Here is an 18,881-nt window from a genome sequence, read left to right on the forward strand (position 1 = left end):
TAAAATTAACTTCTAATACAAAAAGGGAAGTAAACTGAAGATTAAACTGGAAGATTTATAAACTTTAAGTTTTTTTCCTGCATTTGATTTGATTCCTCTGTGTGTTTAGTGAAAGATGAAGTGCTGTGTCCTGATTTGTGTTTTCTTCATGTGTTTTGCTGCCAATCATCTCACCGGTGAGAAACTTGTAACTTTTTTTTTTTAATGAAAAAAGATTTTATTGAATCTTTTAATCACAGTAAAAATTCTAGAAAACAGATTTCTGAATTCACAAACAGGCTTTAATTTCACATCCTGTATGCATGTCAGATTTGACTGTATTAACTTTGTAAGCAGAGAAAAATACTTAAAAATAAAACTTGGCACAAAACTCCACGTTTCCTGAGTCCAGGAGCAACATGTGAATCAACTCTTTGTGAGCTGTTTAACCTACTGATAGACCTCTCTCTCTCTCTCTCTCTCTCTCTCTCTCTCTCTCTCTCTCTCTCTATCTATCTCTCTCTCTCTGCTTTTCAGGGGCTCGAGTCATAAATGAAGAAGGTAAACCTTTTTTTGCTCCTATGTGATGTCTTATTTGAGCCATAAGAAAATTTCTTTCTTTGCTCCTACAGAAACCATGAAACAAACAATTTTCATATGAATTATAAATATTTGACACAATTATAACATTTATAATGGTATAAAAATAAATGCTATAACTTTCAGGTTGCTGTTAAAAGCCAGTTCTATTACTTCCTGGTTTTGTGGTTGGTATTTAGTAGTAAATGGTATTTAAGGCTTTAGTTACGGTTCTCTTGGCGTTTAAATGTATTCCCCTGGATATAATGGATGTTTTGGTGATTCTGCATCGACACTAAATGTTTCCAGAATCTGTATCTAACAGGAGACTCTTTATGCTTTTAAAATCAATAGTTACTAAAAAAACATTTTGACATAAACCGGTAAAATTAAAGATTAACATGAAATGATTTGAGCATAAGAACCTCCACATCTGTGCTACATGTCTGTCATGTTTCTGTATCTTATACTCAGTTCCCTATGAGGAGCCTCTGGCCAGACCCTACTGGCCATATTCAAACTCTGATTTCTGGAACTACCTTGAATACTTCCGTAGCATTGGAGCCTACAACCAGATCAACGAGATGGCCAAGACTTTCTTTTCCCAGCAGAATCTCGGTGACACTTTGGGATATGAAGTGGCTGAACAAGAAGGGCTCTAAATGGGCAATCAGACAGATCTGTGCATGGAGATTTCAGGAATAATGACAGATATATATATTGTTTTTTTTTTTTTGGTTAATAATCAATTTTAACCTTAAAATCTATAAACATAAGATAGACATTAAATTCGTGTTAATTGTGATCTATAAAATGTGACAAATATTTTGTAATCAGTTATACTTGTAATAAGTCATGTATTAAACATATACTATATAATAATCATATAGTCTTTATTTATACATAAACACTAAACACTTTATTTATCATAAACACTAAACACTTTATTTATACATAAACATTAAACACTTTATTTATACATAAACATTAAACACTTTATTTATCATAAACATTAAACACTTTATTTATCATAAACATTAAACACTTTATTTATACATAAACATTAAACACTTTATTTATCATAAACATTAAACACTTTATTTATCATAAACATTAAACACTTTATTTATCATAAACATTAAACACTTGTGTATTAACACAGAGTTAATGTTGTTTATGCAAAATTAATGAATTATAACATAATCATTACAAATAAACAAAGGTATAAAATGATTTGAATGCAAACAAAACACAATAAAATAAAAAAAACATAATAAAAACAAAACAAATAAAACAAACTAATTAAATTAGATGATGTTTGTATTAAACGGTTCAGACCCGGTTACCAACAGCGCCAGTGGGTCCTGCTTCCAGTCGGTTGTGTTTAAATGTGACACCACCGGAAGTTCCGGTACTACCCAAGTTTGGTGCGCTGTTTATTAAGCTGTCCCTGGCTAGTTGTTAAGCTTTCAGTCCGAACATGAAGCCGGCGGTGGATGAGATGTTTCCTGAGGGCGCAGGACCGTATGTGGACCTGGATGAGGTTCGTATCGAGGAGCTGTTTGTACAAAATGAAGCTAAAACGATGTTTATTTCAGGATTGTTTTCTTTCACCAGGCGCTTTGCGGTAAATCCCGCCTCCTGGTTTCGGATTGGTTAAAATATCACATCACAGCGATTCTGATTGGTTAATGAGTCAAATTTAGGAGGTGAGAGTTAAATAGATTAGATTAGATTAGATTAGATTAGATTCAACTTTATTGTCATTACACATGTGCAAGGCAACGAAATGCAGTTTAGGTCTAACCAGAGTGCAGTAACAGTAAGTGCAGGATATTAGTACAGTGTTTACATGAAATAAGTTAAATAAAGTGGTAAATATGGAAGTCATTTACAGATGTGTGTGTACTATGAACATCATATACAGATTTACTGAAATTTACAGAATGTGCAGTAATAAAATATATAAATAGGAAGATAAGACAAATGTCACTGAAATAATGTTTATTATAGTGAACGTTAATAAAGTGGACATTATTTTTGAAAATTTGTGTGTGTTTCTGTGTGTGTGTTTGTATACGTGTGTGTGTTTGTATACGTGTGTGTGTTTGTATACGTGTGTGTGTTTGTATACGTGTGTGTGTTTGTATACGTGTGTGTGTTTGTATACGTGTGTGTGTTTGTATACGTGTGTGTTTGTGTGTGTGTTTGTGTGTGTGTGTTTATGTATGTGTGTGTGTGTGTGTTTATGTATGTGTGTGTGTGTGTGTTTATGTGTGTGTGTGTGTGTGTTTATGTGTGTGTGTGTGTGTGTTTATGTGTGTGTGTGTGTTTATGTATGTGTGTGTGTGTGTGTTTATGTACGTGTGTGTGTGTTTATGTACGTGTGTGTGTGTTTATGTACGTGTGTGTGTGTTTATGTACGTGTGTGTGTGTTTATGTACGTGTGTGTGTGTGTGTGTGTTTTTGTGTATGTGCATTTGTGTGTGTGTGTGTGTGTGTGTGTGTGTGTGTGTGTACAGGCAGGAGGCAGTACAGGGCTGCTGATGGATTTGGCTGCTAATGAGAAAGCCGTGCACTCAGACTTCTTCAATGGTGAGACACAGGACTGGGGATGAAACTGATTCTGTCTTTAGGATTTCAGCTCAAACAGAATATTTAGTTCCCTGACTTACTTACTTTCCTTTATTTTTTCCTCCCTGTCTCTCTTCTTTTCTTCATTTGTTCCTCTTTCTTTCACTCCCTCTTTCTCTGCATGCTTCCTCTTGTTTTTTATTCTGTGCTCTTCTCTCTATTCCCTGCTTTTCCCCATGACTCAGTTGTGCACAATACAAACAATTACTACGTTTAAATCTCACAAAGTGGAACATTTTAAACAGAACTGTGATGAATAAAATTAGAATAAGAGGCAAAATAAGTTGAAATATTAACGAGGTGTTTATTGAATGTTATGATGTCGAATCTCAATTCAAAACACACACACACACACACACACACACACACACACACACACTGCAGTGGTGTTTTAATTCTTTAAGTGAGTCCTGGATTTAAAATTTTAACAATTTGTTCAAAAAATAATGAGCATAAATTTATTATTTAAATTTGTCATTTATACTTTTTGACCCTTATAATAATTGAGACTTTGGGTAACTCGGTCCACAGTATTGTGGTGTTATCTGTATTTAATATTTGTCTAATTATTCCTACACACTGGTAGTAAACTGAGCCTCGCCTCAGGATCGAGTCAGAGTCGCAGACTGTAAAGACTAAAGCAGAGGCAGAACCCCGGTGTGTAAAGGAGGTTTTACGGAGCCTCGTTGGCTCCAGCGCAGCATGACTCCAGGTTTTAAAGCCATGTTTCCATCAGCAGCAGCTGAAAAGAGATGAACACGTGTCACACGACTGCAGCTTCATTCGTGAGGCAAATTGGAACAACGTGGGGCAGAAAACAACAAAAAAACTGCACACGTCTTTAATGAAGAGAAATCCTGCACATGTGAAAGCTCAGGAAAGTGACAGTTTGTGTGTTTTTCTGTTGTCTGTGTTTAATGCTTGTGTTTCCTCTCAGATTTTGAAGACCTCTTCGATGACGAGGACATCCAGTGATGAAGATTTGCGCTTTGTCATGTGAAATTCTACTTGTTTTGTTTTTCACCTTTTTTTCTCCTCTGTATAAAGTCCACTTTATGATGTTGTGTGTATTTTATTGTCAATAAAATGTTTTGTGAAAAAATGAAAGCTTTTAAGCTTCCAGATGTTTTCTAGACGTTAAAACTCACACGTTCGACTCCACGAGCTGAAACAATCCGGATTCTTCTGTGTTCATGTTGAAATCTGCTCCCAGCTCAGATTGCAGGTTTTTGTAAATTCCTGAACACCTGTAGTAGCTGTGTATAATTACACCTTCAATCGGATGTTAACAAGGACACAGATGTTCCTCGATTCATGTCTTGACGTTTGCTGAAAAAATATGTTTCTGTCGAGACGTGCAACATCTCAAACCCCTCGGGCAAGTGGACAAGAAAACACACAAACATCACAATGTCTGTGTCTGCCACAAAAAACCATCTCAACACTTTACTATTAACTCTTATTTGTTTTAGTGTTGTCATGATGCCGGGGTTTAGTCGTTATAATGAACACCATTATAATGTAGAATATTTCACAATGCTTCATCAGCATAAAGGTTTATAACATTTTATAGAAATATTTAGTGTGACTTCAGTGATATAAACTGTGTTGATTTGCTGACATACTGGATGTATAAAGTCTGTAAAATGAAGTAAATTAGATGTTTATTATTATCTCAGAGATCCATTGTGCAGAACACAGTGAGTTATTTTAAAGCAAACCTGAACGTCCTCGCTTTCTCCTCTTGTCTCATGTTGTCTCATGTCTCCTGCCATATCTGTAAATCTGAGCTCTGATTGGTCGGCTGGTGAGACGAGAAGGAACCAATCGCTGTGTCTCCTGCAGTCTGTTCATGACCCCACAGGATGCTGCATTTTGTTTTTAATGATCAAGGTGGTGTTTAAAACGTGCCTGAATCCTCCGTGGGGCACAAACAGCACCGGAGCCTCTGCAGAACCCCAGAGCTGAGACAGGTCTCCAGATAAAGCCTCTGCTCAGAGGCCCAAATTCCTCCACACCTATCACAGGTAAGTCAAGTCTCACGATCCTCCGTCATCTGCATTCAGATTCAGACTTCCAGCATGGATTAATCTCTCTGAGTCCACAAACCTCCCTGGGTTTATTCTTCATTCAGTTCCATCAGATCTGGACAGATATCCTGAACCAGGCTGCACCTTTCATGTGTATTCATTATTTTTCTCATATTAATATTTTTCATTGAACCCCATCGCATTTTTATTCGTTTATTACTTTCAGTAATGAGAAATCTCACTGCAGATGTAGATCAAGTCAAACCAGTGCAGCTTGTTGTGTGTGTTTTTGTTCGCAGGTAAAATTACGCGTTAAAATACAGAAGGTTCTGTTAGTGCAGTAAATGTGTGTGAAAGAAAAATCCTCACCGCTTCTACCTTCGAACTCTGTGCTGTTTATATATGATGTTAAATTCTACACCATATATTTAATAGTCATGATTCTGACGTTTTGTTCCATTTTTTGAACTCAAATCAAACTTGAAAACAGGGCTGTGATCTGGCAACCCTGTTACTTCAACATGTCGTGTTTAAATAAAAACGTTTCAGAGAACAGAAATACATCAGAGATTTAAAGCATGGATTTGGATTTGTGTTTTCTTACATTTTTAGAATTAAAGTAACTGATTAAATAATTCACAATAAAAAGTGAAAAAAAAAGCAGTGAGTTTTGTTTCCTTTCTCTTCCGCAGGCATCAAAAGCTGAAAAATGGCTCTTCTGAGAAGATCAACCTTCTCTCACATGTTCACAGGATGTTTGCTGACTACAGCGATATTCGCAGGTGAGATCTGCACTCTGGACCTGTAGGATTATAGAATTATTACAGGATTATTCTTACGTGATGTCTCACAGTACGAGGCAGGTTAATATAATTCTATGATCATTAGGAATCAGAGAAAAGTTAAAGCCACATGAGATGAGACTAAAACACTCAGCACTCATGATGACAGAGGAACAGCAGGAGCTTCGCTGCAGACTGATGACATAAACACGTCTTCAGTATAATTCAGTCCTTAACACTGAAACTGCAATAAACACACGTCAGTGCTGGACATAATTAACACCAGTAGTAAATGATGCTCAGATATTTGGTTATCCTCTTAAATAGAAGACATTGTGATGAACATTGTGTGTCTGCCCTTTAAAACAATTCCATCAGTTCATATCTCAAAGGTTTCGCAGAGAAATTTTAAGCCGTCCTCAGTTCTGTTTTATGAACGTAATTAAAGCTTCAGATGAATTAAGTTAATATATGTAATATGTTTAAATGTAAATTAAATGTAATTACATAGTCATTTCTGTTTACTCTCAATAAAAGTCCTCGTATGATCCTTTTAGGAACTAAAATATGTTAGTAAAATGTTTAATGTTTAAATGATTTCGCACACGTGTGAGTTTTCGGTGACAGAAACACTAACATGAGGTCATTATAGTAAATCTGAGCGAATCTCAGCAGGTGAGTCTCAGTAAATAAGTACACAAGAACCGAGCATACGGACCAGAACAACAAGGATAATGTTAGTATACATGTTTAGAAAGAGGATCAATTACTTTAGAAGTATTTATTAGTGATCTAATAATAACGCTGTTACGTCCCCCAGGACCACAGAGCAGCTTCATTAACACCGTGTCTGTTAAAACGTTCAGGGTGTTGAGTTTTGGGCTGCTGCTAAACCTGTAGATGTTTAATGAATAGCAACAGATGAAATCCTGTTTATTTGGAGATATTTGATCACTTACAGTTTTAAAAACTGTTCCAAGAAAATGAATAAAATTCTATACAATTTCATAATGAGCCTGAATATAAATTCATGTTTTGATGGATTCTTCTTGAGCTGTTGCTCTGTCTTAGCTCTTGTGTTTGATGATGGCACTAGCAGAGGTGAAGGCCATGGAGGATAAAATTCCTCACTAAAATAAAAGCCGGAAAACACACTTGGTTTTTTTCCAGAGATAATGAGAGCCGCCTGTGGCCATCGCAGCTCCTGTTCTTTGTAGATTTTATAGCTTTTGCTCTCAAAGTGCAGCCTCCTGCTGATCCACCTAAAAGTGCTGATGTGTTCTGTCTGAACATTAATCTCATCCAGTGGCACCTGCACAATAACCACCACCTCCTCCCTGGAACCATAAAACCACAGGCTGCTACACCGTGGGCTATTACACCTCCGCTTACCTCAGCATTTTCTGGTTCAACATCTGGTTCTTCTCCTTTTCTTCCCCCTCCTCTTTTACAGAGTTCCTCCTGGCCGTCCCAGTGTCCCAGCCCTCCAGGGAACGTGGTAATTTCTCAAACTTTTACAGTTTTCTGAAAGTCCTGAAAGCGCTGTATTTAATCTTTAAATTCTCCCATCTGATGTAGATATTGAAAAGATCAATGCTGAGTTCTCCTCCAAGAGATTCATCCGCAACCGGAGGAACATCAGCTGGTACAAACAACACTCTGACTTCTGGAACTGGTACAAGTTTTTCACCGACAATGGCAACCAGCAGGGAGTGAGTACTGCTGCACTGTGTAAAGACCAGATAAGAAACAGAGAAGAATCTGAAGGTTCTTTGCCTGGTTCCTCTGTAGAACCTTATAACAGAAGGTTTTGTTGTTTGTGACTTGTAAGTAAAACCTTCAGAGGAACCAAGGGTGTAGCTAAGTGAATGTTTACGCTGGTCTCGTTGCTAGCTGTCACAAAGATGTAATTTAACACAGTTCTTGCTTTTGGTTGCCTCTCAGGTTGCAGATCTGGACCGTGTGTATCTGGAATACCTGCAGAACAAGAACCGTGCTGAATCCCAGCGCTCCTACAAACTCTATCTGCAGCATATGGGTGAGATCTACAAGTCATGCGCCGAGTCTGAGGACCCAAACTGTGTGAACTCATACATGAGCAGGCCCAAGCCCAAACCTGAACCCCAGAGACAGGCACAGGTTAAACCCTGTGATCCATACCGGGATCCACAATGTCTCTATGCTCTGGGATACTCTGCTTATCCGTATGTGGCCTCTGTAAAGTCTCCAGCTCCTGCTCCTGCTCCTGCTCCTGCTCCAGTTAAAACTCCCGCTTACATCCGAACCCCTGTGGTGAAAGATCAAAGTTCTGGTCAGTACTATTATGCCCCCATGGCCCAGTCCTTCCTGTCTGCTGAGCAGAAAGCTGAGCTTTTGCGAATTTGTGGTGCTGAAGATGTTGAGTGCCTGCAGTACCACTTCCGTGGTGCATACGGCTACAAACCCGCCGGTGTCCCAGCTCCATCCTACGCCCATCTAGGCTCCTCCTCACAGAAGGTGCAGAAAGCTCCAGCCGGTTTGTACCTTCAGTATCCCAACTGTGATTCTCGTGTCAACCCATATTGTGCCTACGGCGCTGTAGCGGCATCTCAGAAATCAGATGCATCATCTTCTCCAGCTTCCCTCGAGAGGTTCTGCAACCCGTTATATGAAGATAACTGCAACCCGCTAACATCTACCAGATATGGAGTCGTAGCCCATCACTCAGAAGATCCCAAAGATGATCCAGCTTCTGTTGCAGGCCCTATCCAGGATCTACAAAACTCTCCTTTCGATCCCTATGCCATGTTCCAGGATGCTGCAGCTTCTTCTGCCATGCGCAGGCTTCCCCCTGGTTCACGCCAAATTCCACAACACCCTCAGCCACCCACTATGGAGGAGAACTCCCAATCATTTGGACCTCCAGGAAAGACCAAGGAGGGCTATGATTGCTTTATTGGCTATGATGAAGAGTGCTACCCAATTCGAACCCAGAATGTTCCCAGGACATTCCCACAAAGGCAGCTTTCACATTCAATGGACAACTATGAGCCACATCTGAACGCAGATGGCACCAGAAAGGGCGTGATTGAACCTGATCCTCACTGTGATCCCGAGTATGACAGAAATTGCCGTCTGCAGCGCTACGTGCCTGAAGCTGAGGAACCAGAGATGCATTCCCCCAAGGAGGAACGTGACCATCAGGAACACAGGGAGGAACCGGTTCACCATAAGGAACAGGGGGAAGACGTCTACCCTGATCAGCAGCCAGACAACCAGGGCTACGAGCAGCAGCAGTATGACCGCTACATGAGCGGTCAGGAGGATTCCTACGCCTCTTATGATCAGCCGAATCAAGGTTCTATCAACTTCCAAGACATCCTGAAGGCATATGCAAGCCGCTTCCCAAACCAGGAGCACCAGCGTGCCTACTCAGGAGACTACAAGAAGAAGTAAAAAGCTGCAAAAAGGAGCATAACGAATGATGATGAGAGAAACAGAACAGTGTGTGAGGTGTGAAAAATGTTCACTCATTAATAAAATTCACATCAGGTGTAAAAAGGTTTGAATGACAAGCAGCAGCTCTTCAGCTCCATCGTGCGAGGTGCAGACGTGTGACAGCATTGTACAGGATTTCATTTCTTTAGCTGATGATATATATTTTGTTGGTTTAACTCGATCTCGTGTCAATGATTAGTTGAATTGGTTTATATGGTTTAGAGAAGATTCCTGGTGCAACTTCTTGATTAATGGATCATTTGAAATCACATGATATTTGAGTATTAAAGGTGGTAGATTTCAAAACGTTTCTGAATATGAACAACTTTTTTCTTTTGTCCTCATTTTTTCCCTTTTTTCTTTAAAATCTGCTGATATCTTTCTATAGGAGTCTTTTAAATCTTTTACAGAATGGTGCTTTTTCTTTCATTTAATATGTTTTTAATGTGTTTATATAAAAACTTTTCTCTCTTAAATGTCTTAAATAAAAAAGCTTTTGAATAAAATCTTAAACTGCCGTTGTGTCTCTTTAATAAGGAAAAAAAAAACAACTGAAATGAAACAGAGTCAGATTGAAAGAAAAAATAACGTCAGTAAAATAACGATATAATAACATGTAGTAACAAACAGACATTTATTACCAGCGATCATAATGAGCACCTTTCATATTGATGTAACGGATAACAGCTGGGCTTCTGTTACAAGAACAGAAGACACACAAGACTAAAATCAACACAAATCACTGCAAAATATTCTGGAATATATCTAGGTGTGGGGGTCACGGTGTCTTAGTGGTTAGCACGTTCACCTCATACCTCCAGGGTTGGGGGTTCGATTCCCGCCTCCACCTTGTGTGTGTGGAGTTTGCATGTTCTCCCCGTGCCTCGGGGGTTTCCTCCGGGTACTCCGGTTTCCTCCCCCGGTCCAAAGACATGCATGGTAGGTTGATTGGCATCTCTGGAAAATTGTCCGTAGTGTGTGATTGTGTGAGTGAATGAGAGTGTGTGTGTGTGTGTGTGTGCCCTGTGATGGGTTGGCACTCCGTCCAGGGTGTATCCTGCCTTGATGCCCGATGATGCCTGAGATAGGCACAGGCTCCCCGTGACCCGAGGTAGTTCGGATAAGTGGTAGAAGATGAATGAGAGTGAGTGAGTGAGTGAGATATCTAGGTGTGTTTTGGATCTAGATGCCAGTCATAACCTCCTAGTAGAGCCGACTGAGTTTGGTACTTTGGGTCCAGCAGCAGCTTCTTACATTTTCTGTTAATTTTCTGACACATTCTGGAGACTTGGACTTAGATAACTGTTTAGTCCTTTCAACATAATCAGTTACTCTTCTAAACCTGTACACACTTGGTAATGTGTAAAGATCCACACACTCCAGTGAGGATCGGTTCCTTCTCAAGGTTCTTCCTCATTTTTTTTTTTTTTTAATATTTAATGCATGAAAGCAGTTCTATAGACAGACCCTTAAAGCTGTAGATGTGAAGTGAAGAACTGAACCTGACAATCTGGGACCTGGAGGAACTTAAAGTGAAGTCAAAATAAAGTTAGACGGTTCAGAGTCTCCCTCTAGTGGCAAATGTGGAAAATAACGTAATGAACATCAGGCGTGTTTCTAACGGTTTTATTGGATCTTTTCTCTCGTGTGCAGCAGCAGCCGCAGTGTGAAGTCGAGACCCAGGTCTCTGTCTGTCTTCTCATTCGTGGTAGTAGACAACCAGAGAGACTACAGGCTTCACGGGACCTGAAGGAGAACAGGTGTCGGGCTGTGAGACACTCTTGTGGCTGTCTGGACTGCAGACGGCATTTGGGTTCAGAGTTGTATCAGGAGCGTTGGCTCGTCTAATGTTCCTGAGAGATTTTGTGACCTTGGAGGAGGTTCTATAGTGTGATGCTCGAGCTGAAGACGAGCAAATGAGCAGATCTCTGAAGCACCTGTAGAACTGACGCAAAACAAACAACAGAGAAAAAATACTGAGGAGTTAAAGTGCATGTTTATGTGGAACAGAAAGTCAGGAACCCAAATAAAGTGATCAGCACGTTGCAGAAACATTTCAGCATTAACACATGAACACATGCAGCTCAATGTTCCAAAAAAAAAAGTAAATAATTAAATAAACATGATATTAAAATCTCATGTGAAAAAATAGTGAAGTTATAAACCAAGAGCCCAGATATACGTATAGTTACTACGTTTCCTCACGAGACACAAAAAACACATTCTGTGTGTGTGTTTCTCTGTATGTTTGTATGTGTGTGTGTATGTGTGTGTTTTTATGTTTGTGTGTGTGTTTCTCTGTATGTTTGTGTGTGTGTGTATGTGTGTGTGTTTTTATGTTTGTGTGTGTATGTGTGTTTCTCTGTATGTTTGTGTGTGTGTGTGTGTGTGTGTGTGTGTGTGTTTGTATGGGTTAGGGTTAGGGTTAGGGCTCAGAATAATATAAATGTAATCCAGGAGAAAATTTTGATCAGACGTCTACATTCTTCTTCTTAATATAATCTAAATTAATATTCCAGAAGAGCACCACAGCTTTTCTCCCAGGAAGCTTTAACGGTGGAGAAACATCTGTGTGATTACAGACACCACGTCACCTCCAGGCTCCAGATTTACTCACCAGTTCTTTCTTGTAAAATGAAAAATCTGTATTTTTTTCTTCCTCGTTTCATTTCATCTTTATCTCTAAAGCACAGAAGCTGATACTGGAATCTGTACAGCACTTTAAGTCTTCAACTCGCCTCAACTCACAGTTACCATGGTTACGGGCTGGGAGGAATTGAAGACTGAAAACGACATACAGTGGACGTCCACGTAGACTTCGGACAAACGTCTCAGTGTCCTCAGTAGAGCTACAGCACAGGACGTGAGGACGCTTTCACTCGTCTGTTTGAGGAAACTCACATTCACTGTATTCAGGTGTAAAACCTCAGTGGGGGAAAAATTACAGGTTGAAGAATTGTTTAATTGTATTTATTAAAAATATATATATATATTTCAACTGCATAGTTACATTTAAAGTGCATAAACATTTACATCCTTAAACAGTAAATAATCATCACACACATTTTCCCAGAGCTCCCAGGACCAGAAACTCTCGTTTGTGAAACTCTCAAAGCTGCTGATGTTGTTTTTTTCAGCCAAATGTGAGCGATTAAAATCTGATCGTAAATTCAGGAGCGTTTCTGTGGGAATGTTTTCATGTGACCAAAGTTTCTTTAAACTGTTAGAGAAGAATCTGATCTCTGTGAAAGACAGTTTAGAGTCAGTAAAGAGAAAGTCAGGGTTCCCACTCGTTTTCAGAGATCATTTTCCAGGACATTTCAAATTTAGCAAAAAAAGACAAGGATCACAGATTCACGGCTAAAGTAATATGTTCTTCTCTCCAGAAGTCTTAAAAACAACATACACTTTATGGCTATTACTTAACTATACTTTTAAAGACAATTTGTCATGTGAATGAAACATCAACATTTATAAAATAAAAAGACCGCACATATTAATCCCCTTTCCTTTCTCAGGCCGTCATGCATGCTTTAGTTTGCTGTACATTCCCCTTGCACATGATATTCAGATTAACAAGGTTAATATAACCTGCTTCCCCGTCACCATTTGCTGAAAACATTCGAGCACTTAAACCATTCCTAGCACCTGAAACCGCCAACACAAGACAGCGTCATCCGTCACAGCGAGATTAAACAGCATAACAAAAAACCCGTCAAAACTCGGCGTCCCTGAACAGAGCGCTTTCTGTTACTAACGTTAATTGACCAGTTGTAAACTGTTCTTTAAATGATCAATAACATTTATAACAATAATTTTCCAGGACAACAAGATTTTTTCCAGGACAGTTTATGTTTTCTCTCATTTTCCATGTGTTTTCCAGGACTGGAATATTGGTCATTAATTTTCCAGGATTTCCAGGTTTTCCAGGACGCGTGGGAACCCTGAAAGTAAAGCACTTATGTGCTTGCTGTGTCGAGATCTTCTAGTTTAGAGACGTATTATTCATATTTAAAGGTTATTTCATACAATAAGGACTGGAAGAATCTGAACACAGAAGTCAGTGTGATTAGGAACTCTGGGAAACGTCTATGTGCAGCGGTTATAAACAGAAACACAATCAGTGATGTAGACGGTGATATGAGGGTGATGGCCCTCACCTGCTTGTTCATGAAGATGTAGATGATGGGGTTGATCACGGTGCTTGTTTTGGCTAACAGAGACGGCGCGATGCTGGCCTCGGGCGTGACCAGTCCGGGTTCTCCGAACGTCACCACGAGCGCCATGATACCGTACGGCAGCCAGCACAGCAAATAACACACCACCATTGTGACCACCAGGAGGAGAACCCGCTGTTCACGCTTACGACTCAGCGCCGTGTGGATCCTCGTCACCTTCATCACCAGGACAGATGATACACATTAAACAGAAGTAAAGAAGACAGAGTTAAGAACATCACACAGGAAGCATGAGCTGCTCCTCATGAGCTGCTCCTCATGAGCTGCTCCTCATCTTAATTAAACATCTGTTTATAGGAAACGATTTTAAACCTGTTTAAGTGGCTAACTGTGAATGAGCGGTTGCTATAGAAATGATAAATGATCAGTTAGAGAGAAGAGTCCGAAACTCAGAAGCTCTGTGGAGTTAATTATTTGATCAACTCTGAATTTATAAAGTTTCAGTAAAAACATGATATTGTTGAAAATATTTATAAAGAGTCTCGTCTGCACTCCTTCACTCCTCTCTCTCTCTGATGATTTTCTCTACTAAAGATATAAAGTCTAAAATATATTTTAACTATCATGTTATTTTCTTGTAAAGTGTCAATAAATTCTCTCTCTATGCTGTAATGTTGTTACCTAAAGTGTTGATGTGAGACGTAACATGATGTCTCTTGATGGACATGGAATTAATTGGCACCCTGTTGTTAAGAACCCTGTCTGTCTGTCTGTCTGTCTGTCTGTCTGTCTGTCTGTCTGTTCTCTCCTCAATGTGTTTACGGTTAAAACAAAGCACACAGGAAGCTGAGAGGCAATGTGTGTGTGTGTGTATGTGTGTGTGTGTGCGTGTGCGTGGGGGGGTGAACATCTGGATCTTGTGTTTGTGCCTCAGCTGTGATTGCACTTCCAATTAAGGGTGAGATCTCTGAGGGAGACGGAAAAACAACATCATCAGCAGCGTCACGTGGAGATTTCACTGCTTTCAGCCTTTTAGTTCTGAATGATCTTTATGGGGAAAATAAAGAGCTGAGACTGGACACAATCAGAGACGAGGAGAGCTTCATGTGCATCACTACAGAAAACTGCTGACATCTTCAAATGAATCTTAAACACAAGCTGAAGAAGCAAAAGGCCAAAAAAGAACAAAATCAAAAATAACAATAAAATCAGGAGGGAAATAAATAAGTATTAAACCACTTGAGCAGGATTACAGAAGAGAGACGAGCTTTTCAGGAAAAAGTTCTCTGTAGTACTAAATATTCTGTAAACTGCAGGAACTCGTCAGTTGGTGAGAAACTGGAAGACAAACACAAATCATGAGACATAAAAACAACGTATCCTTTAACCTTTATCTTGTGATGAAGACGAAAAGATCAGAAAAGTTCTGTTTGTTTAGGGGACATCTGTCTAAAGTCCAATGTGAACTCTCACAGAAGCTCCTCCGAGAGCCGTTAACTTGAGGGATTAAACTATGACGATGCTGAAACACTACAAATTCTCTGTGGTCTGTCTTCTCCGAGACACCGTGATAATGTGGAGCTCACAGCTGTAACGATGGAGTTTTCTGACAGACAGGAAACACACAGGTCTGTATTTCTCTCCCGGTCGCCTTCTGTAACATGAAATAAATCACCAGCCTTCAAATCCATCAGCTTCAGCACTCATCCTCCTTCTGTATTCTGTAGTCCACCATCACAGGCAGTATTCTCACCATACGGACACGAGAGAGCGCAGAGCAATAATGAGACCATGTTCAAGTCTTCCTCTGTATTCACTTCGCTGCCAGCAGGTCAGATGTATGTGTTGAACTTTGACCTGCTGCTTTTGTGGCTCTATTTAGATCAGCTTTAATTGCTGCTGTTTTTTTAATTTACTTTTCAGTCACTTTAAATCATCTCTCTGTCTCCCTCTGGTGGTGATCCTGTGCTATAGCAGTCTGCACTTTACACTTAACGACTCTAAATGTGCATCTTTGTTTTCATCTGTAACAAACATTTATGATCTACTGCAGTCCAATTCATTTAAAAGATAAGTACATTCATATTAAATATTAATGAGTGTCTACTTTTACAATCGTAATTTTAAAGAAATCTCACCTGCTTGATGGCATGCAGCAGTTTTCCGTAGCTGTACACAATCACTACAAACGGAAGAATGAGGCAGAAAAAGAAAAGACAGACTATGTAGGACACGTTGTTTGCTGTTTTTGTGGTCCAGTTAACGCTGCAGGTCGTACCGGGACCCTCGGGGCCATACTGGCTCCACCCGAAAAGCGGAGGAACCACCCACACCAACGAGTAGATCCAGGAGAAAGTGATGCCCAGGAAAACCTTCTTGTATCTGGTGATGTTGGCCTGCATGGCCCCCATCATGGTGCAGTAACGTTCATATGACAGAGCAGCCAATGAGATCAGAGAGACGATACCTACACCAACGAGAGAGAGAGAGAGAGAGAGAGAGAGAGAGAGAGAGAGACAGAGAGAGAGAGAGATGTGATCTGTGTGCCCCTCCAGGAAAATCATTTATATCACTTCATAAAATTCATTTATTGAAACATTTTGTTGGGTGACATGAATGCAGGATGAAGGACAGAAGCTCAGGTTACAGTAAATCATGTCATTTATCAGATATTTTATTCTGTTGTCTAAAGACCAGTGTTCAGAGTGCAGAGGGATTAGAGCTTCCTCACACCTCAAAACACGTTTTACACACATGAAGTAATTCACCATAAATTATTAGTATTTGTCCATCTACAAACTGTCATTGTTTACAGTAGTGTAGAGTAATAACACACAAGTGTGTCTGATGTGCTCGGATTAGACCGATGTTCAGGCCACACCGTCTGCAGACATGAAAACAAACTCATCATCTGTTCACAAACACAAGAATAAAGAACAAAATCATCTGCGTTCCCTTTAATGTAACATTTTCTTCATAAACTTTACCAAGTCAAGAAGTTTTAATGTTTATGTCTGATGAGTGTAAAGTGTCTAAACTCTTGAGAAAAGCTTTTCAGACTCCATTTAATCAGTGAAACAGTATAAAGTGCCACTCTGACCATCACGCCTCTTAATGCTCATTAACGTCGCACTGATTTCTGAGCTACAAATCATCTCCATCCACCGCAGCTCTACTGTATCATGTTCAGCCTCTGAATCAGTATTAACACAGTGTTAATGCAGGTTTATTAGCCGGCGTTCAGAGTCGGTTACACAGCTACTTAAAATCTCCTGCAGTTAAAACACCTCTGAACCTCAGAACATAAAGCCTTAGAGTGAGTGCACAAAGTCACACAGGTGACAAAGAACCGCAGCGTGTGTGTTCTCTGGAAACCCATTTCAGTTTTCTACATTTACACCTTCACTGTTCACAGTTCAGATGAACATCACGTGATTTTCAGAGAACATCTGCGGTGAGTGCACAATGCCGTAAAACGACTGTTCATCTAAACATGACATCTAAATACAGTAAGTCGTTTATAACCGCAGAACCATGAACAGTTCTGTGTGTCCTCTGAGGGAAGGAACCCTTACAGGATGGACAAGAACCCAGAGTTCCAGAGTTCTCCAAGAATAAGTGAGAGATAAAGGGTTCTTCACTGGTTCTCGAAGGAAAGACTGGAAAATTTTATCCGAATATAGAACAATAAGGTTCTCCTTCTCAGCCTTATGACAGTGTGCAGATCTACTGCGTTCCTCTAGATCTACGATTAAAGATTCATTTAAATGTATCATTTATTTCCTGAATTTACTGTATAAAGCTGTTAATATCAGCAAATTGAATTGAATGAAAGAAACCTGCATTTTTGTTGTTGTTCAAACTGATGGGTTCCAGATATGAAGACTCCAGAATTAGAAGCCAAATCTAAAGTTTTGGCACCCCTGAGGTGACACACAGCAGGTTCGTGCAGGATAAATGAGCATCACACGAGACAGGAGGAGAGACTAAGCTGAGATCTTCAGATGACATCTTACCGAGGAAGGAGTTGATGAAGCCATACCACACGCAGCCGCGCGCACCGATCAGCCACCGTCCCCGTGCGCTCGCGGCGAAGCTGAACGGCGTCCCGAGCACACACACCAGCAGGTCGCTCACCGAGATGCTCACGAGCATGCAGTTGATCGGCGAGCGCAGCGGCTTGTGACGACAGAACAGCAGGAGCACAATCGCGTTGTTCACGAAGCCGAACGTGCCGATGATCCCGAGACACACGGCGACCACCACGTGACCAGCGGGACTCAGATCTCGCTCCGAGGGCGCGTGGCCGCCGCTGGCACGAGCGCACGAGGCGCAGCTCCAGCTTAAGTTAGACGTGATGATTTCGCTCGAGTTATCCATGATCCATCAAGTAGACCATAAGAGACCGAATTAATAAATAAATACAAGCAAAATAAATGAATAACTCCAGAAACTGTGGAATATGTCACATTCACCAGGATTTAATTTCACTTTAATTCATCACTTTATTTATTCAATCAGATGAAATAAGAATGATGAAGTTCAGGATGATGGTCAGTCTCTTTATACCCCATTTGTCGAACTGAAGGGGTTTTATTAGCTCCCAGCGCGCGCCCACCCACCTGACGTGTGCGCGCTCAAAGACACGCACACATACACACGCACACGCACACACGCACACACATACACGCGCACACACACAGACACGCACGCACACATACACGCACACACAGACACACACAAACATACACGCACACACACACATACACGCACACGCACACACAGACACACACACACACCGGGTGCCCACTTGTTAAAATTAACTTGCAATTAAGCACATGACCTTTATTCCTAGGCGCTCGGTGTGGTCAGTTTTAAAGATAGAAAAACCATCTAATGAACACTGAGATGTTCACGGACACGCACAGAGTCTCTCCTGCACACTGTAGATGTTCACACTCTCAGGTGGGAAACGCTTCATCTGACACCACAGAAATGTTAATTACAGTCTTTTGCCTGTCGGTTGGTCAGAAGGTGTTGATTAGTTTCCTCTGAAACATCACAGCTTCAGTTCTCAGGTATATAAAACACATAACTCTTTAATTTACTGTTTGTAGCTCACACAGAAAAACTCGTCTAATTGTAGATTTAGTGAGAAGTTTAGTGAGAAGTTGAGGTTTATTTCAGGTACTGTAGTGTTTACATGAGCAGGAATCTGGCTT

At 40.2% G+C, this 18,881-nt stretch overlaps 4 protein-coding genes across 4 annotated transcripts in view; 3 read left to right on the forward strand and 1 right to left on the reverse strand.

Moving 5' to 3' along the window:
• otos (otospiralin) overlaps nucleotides 1-1,440 on the forward strand; it is a 1,526-nt gene extending 86 nt beyond the window's left edge. The window contains exons 2-4 of the mRNA XM_060862176.1: nucleotides 110-176; nucleotides 517-540; nucleotides 1,033-1,440. Of these exons, the coding sequence (XP_060718159.1) occupies nucleotides 116-176; nucleotides 517-540; nucleotides 1,033-1,220 (273 nt within the window). The 5' untranslated portion in view covers nucleotides 110-115 and the 3' untranslated portion in view covers nucleotides 1,221-1,440. The remainder of the gene's footprint in view (nucleotides 1-109; nucleotides 177-516; nucleotides 541-1,032) is intronic.
• Nucleotides 1,441-1,940: 500 nt separating this feature from the next.
• Nucleotides 1,941-4,299, forward strand: cops9 (COP9 signalosome subunit 9). The gene is made up of 3 exons (XM_060861624.1): nucleotides 1,941-2,101; nucleotides 3,081-3,153; nucleotides 4,130-4,299. The coding sequence occupies exons 1-3, from the start codon at nucleotides 2,039-2,041 to the stop codon at nucleotides 4,165-4,167; spliced, it is 174 nt and encodes a 57-aa protein (XP_060717607.1). The 5' UTR covers nucleotides 1,941-2,038; the 3' UTR covers nucleotides 4,168-4,299.
• Nucleotides 4,300-4,953: 654 nt separating this feature from the next.
• On the forward strand, nucleotides 4,954-9,513 carry and1 (actinodin1). Its single transcript, XM_060861127.1, has 5 exons — nucleotides 4,954-4,999; nucleotides 5,130-5,219; nucleotides 7,458-7,502; nucleotides 7,583-7,716; nucleotides 7,949-9,513. Exons 1-5 carry the CDS (start codon nucleotides 4,954-4,956, stop codon nucleotides 9,437-9,439), a joined length of 1,806 nt encoding a protein of 601 aa, XP_060717110.1. The 3' UTR covers nucleotides 9,440-9,513.
• A 1,667-nt stretch (nucleotides 9,514-11,180) lies between these two features.
• tmtopsb (teleost multiple tissue opsin b) lies at nucleotides 11,181-18,039 on the reverse strand. Its single transcript, XM_060861128.1, has 4 exons — nucleotides 17,676-18,039; nucleotides 15,798-16,126; nucleotides 13,642-13,875; nucleotides 11,181-11,426 (listed from the first exon to the last, which is right to left on the reverse strand). The coding sequence occupies exons 1-4, from the start codon at nucleotides 18,037-18,039 to the stop codon at nucleotides 11,181-11,183; spliced, it is 1,173 nt and encodes a 390-aa protein (XP_060717111.1).
• Nucleotides 18,040-18,881: the final 842 nt, after the last annotated feature.

The sequence above is a fragment of the Tachysurus vachellii genome, chromosome 25 (genome assembly GCF_030014155.1).
Source record: "Tachysurus vachellii isolate PV-2020 chromosome 25, HZAU_Pvac_v1, whole genome shotgun sequence".
NCBI lineage: Eukaryota > Metazoa > Chordata > Actinopteri > Siluriformes > Bagridae > Tachysurus > Tachysurus vachellii.

Coding starts and splice junctions, on each gene's coding strand:
- tmtopsb (XM_060861128.1), bottom strand. CDS start 18,039: ATGGATAACTCGAGCGAAATCATCACGTCTAACTTAAGCTGGAGCTGC. Junction 13,876..15,797: donor TGCTGCATGCCATCAAGCAG/GTGAGATTTCTT, acceptor CTGGTGATGAAG/GTGACGAGGATCCACACGGC. Junction 11,427..13,641: donor ACATCTTCATGAACAAGCAG/GTGAGGGCCATC, acceptor GTTTTGCGTCAG/TTCTACAGGTGCTTCAGAGA.
- cops9 (XM_060861624.1), top strand. CDS start 2,039: ATGAAGCCGGCGGTGGATGAGATGTTTCCTGAGGGCGCAGGACCGTAT. Junction 2,102..3,080: donor CGTATGTGGACCTGGATGAG/GTTCGTATCGAG, acceptor GTGTGTGTACAG/GCAGGAGGCAGTACAGGGCT. Junction 3,154..4,129: donor GCACTCAGACTTCTTCAATG/GTGAGACACAGG, acceptor GTTTCCTCTCAG/ATTTTGAAGACCTCTTCGAT.
- and1 (XM_060861127.1), top strand. CDS start 4,954: ATGTCTCCTGCCATATCTGTAAATCTGAGCTCTGATTGGTCGGCTG. Junction 5,220..7,457: donor TTCCTCCACACCTATCACAG/GTAAGTCAAGTC, acceptor CCTCTTTTACAG/AGTTCCTCCTGGCCGTCCCA. Junction 7,717..7,948: donor ACAATGGCAACCAGCAGGGA/GTGAGTACTGCT, acceptor GTTGCCTCTCAG/GTTGCAGATCTGGACCGTGT.